Source organism: Phocoena sinus, chromosome 11, assembly GCF_008692025.1.
Source record: "Phocoena sinus isolate mPhoSin1 chromosome 11, mPhoSin1.pri, whole genome shotgun sequence".
Lineage (NCBI taxonomy): Eukaryota > Metazoa > Chordata > Mammalia > Artiodactyla > Phocoenidae > Phocoena > Phocoena sinus.
This window is the reverse complement of record NC_045773.1, coordinates 39761030-39768004: the sequence shown is the minus strand read 5'-3', so window position 1 is coordinate 39768004 and position 6975 is coordinate 39761030. Positions and strand designations below refer to the sequence as shown.

At 48.8% G+C, this 6975-nt stretch overlaps 1 protein-coding gene across 3 annotated transcripts; it reads right to left on the bottom strand.

Annotated features, from left to right (window-relative positions):
- Window positions 1-681: 681 nt before the first annotated feature.
- Window positions 682-6668, bottom strand: NME6 (NME/NM23 nucleoside diphosphate kinase 6). Of its 3 annotated transcripts, none has more exons than XM_032650463.1 (6): window positions 6541-6668; window positions 3771-3867; window positions 2655-2757; window positions 2071-2110; window positions 1489-1649; window positions 682-1215 (listed from the first exon to the last, which is right to left on the bottom strand). In XM_032650463.1, exons 2-6 carry the CDS (start codon window positions 3858-3860, stop codon window positions 1049-1051), a joined length of 561 nt encoding a protein of 186 aa, XP_032506354.1. In that variant the 5' UTR covers window positions 3861-3867; window positions 6541-6668; the 3' UTR covers window positions 682-1048. The 3 variants fall into 3 exon arrangements, with proteins under 3 accessions (XP_032506354.1, XP_032506353.1, XP_032506355.1); XM_032650462.1 differs by lacking the exon at window positions 6541-6668 and adding an exon at window positions 5848-6534; XM_032650464.1 differs by lacking the exon at window positions 3771-3867 and having other exon boundaries at window positions 6541-6589.
- Between the last annotated feature and the right edge of the window lie 307 nt (window positions 6669-6975).

Here is a 6975-nt window from a genome sequence, read left to right as displayed (position 1 = left end):
CAGAAAAAAAAAAGTGAGTCATAACAATATGCCTCTACTGGGCAGACATACTTTTGTTCAAACGAAAGGTGCCCCTTCTTCCAGGATGCAGCCCTGTGCCAGGTGCACAGCATGGATTTGAGCCCACAGTCAGCTCCGTCACTGGGTGCCTCATGCACTACATAAGCTGCACACTGTGTGTGAACCTCCTGGGAGATTTCTTCACGATTCTCCCTTTTTTATTTTAATTAATTTATTTTATTTATTTATTTTTGGCTGTGTTGGGTCTTCGTTGCTGTGCACAGGCTTTCTCTAGTTGCAGCGAGCGGGGGCTACTCTTTGTTGCAGTGCACAGGCTTCTCATTGTGGTGGCTTCATCTTGTTGTAGAGCACAGGCTCTAGGCACGTGGGCTTCAGTAGTTGTGGCATGTGGGCTCAGTAGTTGTGGCTCGCGGGCTGTAGAGCACAGGCTCAGTAATTGTGGCGCACGGGCTTAGTTGCTCCGCAGCATGTGGGATCTTCCCGCACCAGGGTTCGAACCTGTGTCCCCTGCGTTGGCAGGCGGATTCTTAACCACTGCACTACTAGGCAAGTCCCACAATTCTCTCTTTACTTAGCATAGACCAGAAACTTGACTTCAGGACAGATTTAATTATTCCAGTTAGGGATAGAGACAGTACATAGAGTAGTGCTCCCAGCCTGCAGGATTCAGTAGAATACTGACTTTTATTAAGGAAAATAGACCAAATGTTGCTAATACAGTCACTGCATTTTTCAGGCAAGTCAGTTAGGCAAGCCCCTCCTTGAAAAAGGATGAACAGTTCTCAGAAAAAAAGGAGCCATCATTCCTCTGAACCACCCATGAACATTCCAGAGAAGAGGTAGATAGAGAGTTAGATTCTAGAAGAGGTAGCAGTGAGGAGCTAGGCTCTTAAGCAAGTGGCGGTGCCCAGCAGAGATGGCACAATGAGCCCCAGGCCTCCCTGGTCCTAGGAGAATGCTCTGGACCAGAGGTCTGCGAGAAAAGGCTGGGCAACGCCATCACTCTTCACAGACCAACAGGCCTGCGTCAGGTTGGCCCTGGGCCTCCTGTTCCAGCTGCAAAGTGGATGCCTCCCTCTGGATTGTAGCGCACAGGGCCACAGCGCAACTGGGGCTCCTCTTCCTCATACCAGCGCTGTTCACTGAAGTCGGGAAAGAAGGCTGCGATCTCTCTACTGGCTGAAACCACAGAGTCTGTAAGGGGAGGTAAAAAAGAGAAGGGGTTCTCATAGGGAGTTTAGGATGGAGGCAAGAGGCAATCACAATCAGGTTCAGAAACCAGAGCCTATACTTCTCCTGCCCCTAAGTCCTGGGGCCGCATCTGCTGAGGTGGCCACAAAGGGCCAGAAACACAACTGGGAAGAAAGCTCACTGAGGGACCTGGCTCTCAACCCCACCATATGCCTGCCCACCAACCTCAAACCAGCTTCACTTATTAAATACAGTGGACACAGGAGGCAGACTCACCTGAGCCATGGGTTGTATTACGGGTGTCAGTGAGGCCGAAACTCCCACGAATTGAATCTGGGGCCACGTGGCGTGCTCGAAACACTCTGGTGGGTCCCATCACTGTCCTCCAGAGCTGGATGGCATCCTTGTGGGCGAGGATGTAGGCTCGGATTGGCCCACTGTGAACAAATGGAGCACATGTCAGGAATCTGGCTATCGGGTCCAGGAGGGCATACCATGAGTAGAGCACAAATAAAGGCACACTGGACATCCTGAGAGTCTCCTTGCCTTTCTAGTTGAGTGCCAATACTGCTTCTAATAGAAGGTGATGGAAGGCCACTGCGGATGATCAAGAAAGGCCACAGGGATCAGAAGAGTTGCTAGGTAGCATTCAACAATACTCTTCTACAGCTCCTGGAGCAGTTAACTACCATGGGACAAGTGGCCACAAGGTCAGTGTTGGCCCAAGCCCATGTTTCTTCAGACACTTGACACTGGTTACAAATTTAAAGAGTGGCAAATAAAATTAACAAATCTATTTAGGAGGCAGGGGAAATAAGTCTCAGTGGATGAAGATGTTATAACCAAAATGAGAAATACCTGGCCATGAACTCCACCAGCCGCTGATAGAAAAAACGCCCTGCAAAGAGAGTACCTTCATCAAGACACTGGTGCCAAGAGAACTTTTTATACTTCTGACTCCCTATTTGGAATGATAAAAACTGTTTTAGAGAAAAGAACAAGGACCTTGGCGTCTGACATACCTGGGTCTGAATCCAGGCTCTCCAACTTGCAACCTGTGTAGTTTCGGGTAAATCATTAACTTCCCTAATTTAGTTTTCTAATTTGTGTGCTGGGGACATAACAATACCTACTTCATGGGGTTGCTGGGGAATTAAAAGAAATCATGAGCCTTTGGACAATGTCTGACAGAGTAAATTGGTAACTAGTGATAGTATCAGGACATAAAACTAGGTTACTTGTTGGGACCATGATGTAGAACCCTCCTAGAAAACATTTAAAAAATACTGATAATCATGAAAAGTTTGTGTATAAACCAAGATTTTAGAAGACTGGCTGCAATTTTACGGTTCGCAGGTCAGAGAGAGCCTGACATTGTGTGGCCAGGTAAAATCTCTCTTGTGATAGAGAAGCCTCCCACTCAAGAGGACTGTTGGTCCTACCTTCATGCTCTTGGTAAAACTTCTGGCAATCTTCCTTTCTCCACAGAAGTTCTCTCATTCGTACAATAAGGAACTTGTTGCTCAGAATCTGCTGATGAACAGCCTGGATAAACACCACCCCAAAGATAAAAGTCAGTCAAAGGGACCATTTGAGTGAATGGGAGACCCAGGCAGACCAAAAGAACCCTGAGGACCCTTCAGAGCCTAGGACTTGAGGGTCTTTCCCATTGGTGGGTCAGAAGAAAAGAGACGCCCTGTTGCTGTCTTGAAGATGGAGTGAGCCATGTGATGAGGAATGTGAGTGGACTCTAAAAATGGTAGGCCCCACCTGAAGGCCGGCAAGGACATGGGTCTGTCTCAGTCCTATAACCACAGAAACCAAATTCTGCCAACCTGAATGAGTATCAAAGTGGATTCTTCCCCAGACCCTTTAGATAGGGCCCAGTCAGCCGATACCTGGAATTTGGCTTTGTGAAACTCTAAGGAGAGAACCCAGCCCTCAGCCAAACCTGCTGGACGTCTAAATTCTAGAACTGTGAGATAATGAGTGTTGTTTTAAGCTGCTAAGTTTGTGGTAATTTGTTACACATTAGTAGAGAACTAATATACGTACATTGTCTTGAGGTTTGGTTTTTATTATTGTATTGGATCTTTTCTTATATTTTATATCTGTCCCAATTCTCCAGTAGATTTTTAATGTATATTTATTTTTGGCTGTGTTGGGTCTTCGTTTCTGTGTGAGGGCTTTCTCTAGTTGTGGCAAGCGGGGGCCACTCACTAATCGCGGCCTCTCTTGTTGCGGAGCACAGGCTCCAGACACGCAGGCTCAGTAGTTGTGGCTCACGGGCCCAGTTGCTCCGCGGCATGTGGGATCTTCCCGGACCAGGGCTCGAACCCGTGTCCTGTGCATTGGCAGGCAGATTCTCAACCACTGCGCCACCAGGGAAGCCCTCCAGTAGATTTTTAATCTCCTTATGGTCAGAGTCATGGCTTCTAACTTTGCCTCCACACCATCTAGCACAGGACTGTGTTGTCAGTCTTCGCAAATGGCCCTATGGCACCTGAAACAAAAGCAATGCCTCCGACATACAGTAGAGGCTTAGGACTTGTTCTTACCTCCAGAATCAGTGGGTGAGCAACTGCATCAGGCTTGATCAGAGCCAGAGTAAGCTGGAGAGCCTGAGGGCTCCGTAATATCGAGGTCATCTCCCTGCTGCCATCAGAGAGTCAGATAAGAGACCCATCAGTGCTGCACTCCCCACCCTTCCTATTCTGGAGCCGAGCAGTTTTGCAAGTCAACTAGGGCTCTCACTCCGGCACTGATAAAGCACACGACAGTTACTTAGTATTTAATTTGCCCATTTGGGTTCATGGGGCTGAGGGAAGGGAGTGGTAGAGGGGCCATTCAGGTTGCCCAGTGGAGCACATAATCTGGTTAGTGCAACTGTAAACCTGCGAAAGAGTGACCCATTCAGAAGTTCAAGTTTAAACACGACCTGTCTCTGGCGATACTCCTGTCCCTTCCTTTCTTTTGTGTTTTACAGAGGATTTACAATTTACATTCCTAAAGAGCAGCCACAAGGGTACAATAACTGTTCCCACAGTGTCCTCCCATCAATTATAGAATTTGAAGATTGGATGGACAAGAATTGGGATCTTGCCAGGATACCCCCCAAAAAGTCTGCTGGATACATACCATTTCTTATCTAATCTTACAGATAAGTCAGGATCTATCACGCCCAAATCAAACCCTTTAATACACTCAGCTGTCCTCAATGGCAGGGTTTGCAGACATGCAACTCCAAGGTCAAAGACAAGTTGTAATCATTTTGTATCTGAAGCAGCTAAAACTGCCTGGCACAAAGGTGCTTAATCAATTTTATTGACTAAATGAACCTATACAGTCTTATTCTATTCATCTTCAGAGAAAAGAACAAGACACTATTTCTAGTGTCTAATCATGATGGTGTAAGAGCTCAATAAATAATTGTGAAGATGATATAAAGAACATAAAAGTATTTTATAAACTGGACTAAGAAAACTTGAGATCTCTTCCAACTTTGAAATTCTGTTTACATGTAAGAAATTGATCATCTCTGCAGGACTAAGGTCTCAAAGATTATCTGGTGGAACCCCTAAATTTGCCAACAAATACAGAGAAGGCTTCCATGAACACACAGGGACAGAGTCTGGACAACTGTCTCTTTATTCTTAGCCCGAAAGTAGCCTGACAATCACATTAAAAGCAGTGCTAGGGGGCTTCCCTGGTGGCGCAGTGGTTGAGAGTCCGCCTGCCGATGCAGGGGACACGGGTTCGTGCCCCGGTCCGGGAAGATCCCACATTCCGCGGAGCGGCTAGGCCCGTGAGCCATGGCCGCTGAGCCTGCGCATCCGGAGCCTGTGCTCCGCAACGGGAGGGGCCCCAACAGTGGGAGGCCCGCGTACCGCAAAGAAAAAAAAAAAAAAAGCAGTGCTAGGGTCTGGCCCAAATGGAGAAACTGTGCCAAGGTCTCTCCTATTCATGTCCCTTCTACAGCATTCAGCTTGATGCTCCACTCAATCCACAAAGCTAAGCACAGTCTAACCAGTACAAGATCAGCCAACCCAGTTTCCCTAACATCCCAGGTGGTGAGTAACCCAAAAGCGAGCAGAATCTTTGCCATATATCTAGGGAGCGACACCCTTGGCACCTCCCCTTCCTCACCCTCCATATCCATGATATCACTGAGTTCTGGCAATTTTACCTAGCCAGTGTATCTCAAATCCATACAATTCTCTCCTTCTCAACTGCCACCACCACAGTCCAAGACATCATCAACCCCCTCTGGACTTCTGCAACAGCCTCTTCAGTGGTCTCCCAGTTTCTACTCTTGCTACCCTCTACAATCTGTTCTCCACATAGCAGCCACAGTGAACTAAAAATGCAAATCTAGTCATATCATTTCCCTCCTTAACCCTTCAAAGTGTACCCTGCTTTTATGATAAAACCCCAAAGCCTTATCATGTCCTACTAGGCTTTGCATGATCTTATCCCTGCATACCTCTCTAGCCTCATCTGGAACTCCACACTCCTTAAGTTGCTTTTGCTCCAGCCTCACGGGCCTTACAGCTCCAAGACATTCTGGCCTGACAGCCTTTGCCTGAGAAGTTTTCACAGTCCAGAAAGTGCTTCCTCTGGTTACCTCCTACTCACCCAGTAGATCTTAGTTCGCTTCCCCTGTTATACATTCTCATGGCTCCTTTCACGTTTTCTTTAGTTAGCTCTTCCCAACTAGAAGGTCAGCTCTATGAAAGCAGGGATCTGTTTCGCTCACCATCGTATCCTCTGTACTTATGCAGAGTGCCTAGCACATAGATGGTTCTCAACAGTATTTGTTGAATGAATCAATGAATCAATCTGATTCATTTATTCCAAGACCAGAATGCTAGGGGCTATCCAGCGGAGGACATGGTTCCTTTCCTAATGCCAGCTAAGTTATGCCTGTCTTGGACCTTGGTTTACAACAAATGTTAACAGGTCAAGAAACTTGCTCAACATAAAAGTCACTCGATTAGAGAATTATAAATTTTAGAAATTGCCTGGGCGTTTTCCCCCACAACAGAGGCGCCTATTCTGCTTCCTGGAAGGCGCCAGCCATGCCTCTCATCCTCCCAAGCGTGTCGGAGACCTGCAACCCGTCAACTCAGCTTTCTGCTTCCAACACCTGAAGCCCCGCCCCCCACACTCACAGCCTCAGCTCTAGACACCGCCCTCTTCCCCACCCTGCTCTTCCATTTCTCTGGGCCTGCAGCTGCGCGACCCAGGCCCCTTGTACCGAGGCTTAAGGCCACGCTAGATTCTGAGCTATTCGGAGCCCCAGTGTGCTGGAGTTCGGGTCCGAGTCACCTGATTCTCCCGCCGCGCAGGCCGGCCACCAGGCACTGCGATAGCTAGCCTTCGGTACAAGCGGGGTCCTTCAGGCATTCGGCCGGGCAGCCTGCCTCAGGGTCCTTGCCCGGTGAGGCGGAGTGCCCCCCCAATCCAGGAGGCCCTGCAGCAGGAAGGCCCGCCTTCTGGTGGCCCTTGCGTCTCTCCCGCGCTTGGCCCGGACTGGACGAGGAGAAGAAGCTATGCCGGGCGGTAGCTGTTCTTCCGAGCCTGGCTCGGGCGCCCCCAGGCGGAAGGGAGGGCCGGGCCTGTGGCCCTGCTCGGGGAGGTGGCTCAGAGAGGACAGGATGGGCGTTTCAAGGTGGCAGCCCGTCAGTGAACATGCGCGCCAGCGGGGCCGCCGGAGTGGGCCTGGCCCCACTCGATCTCTCTTTTATTCTCTGTCTGGGGTAG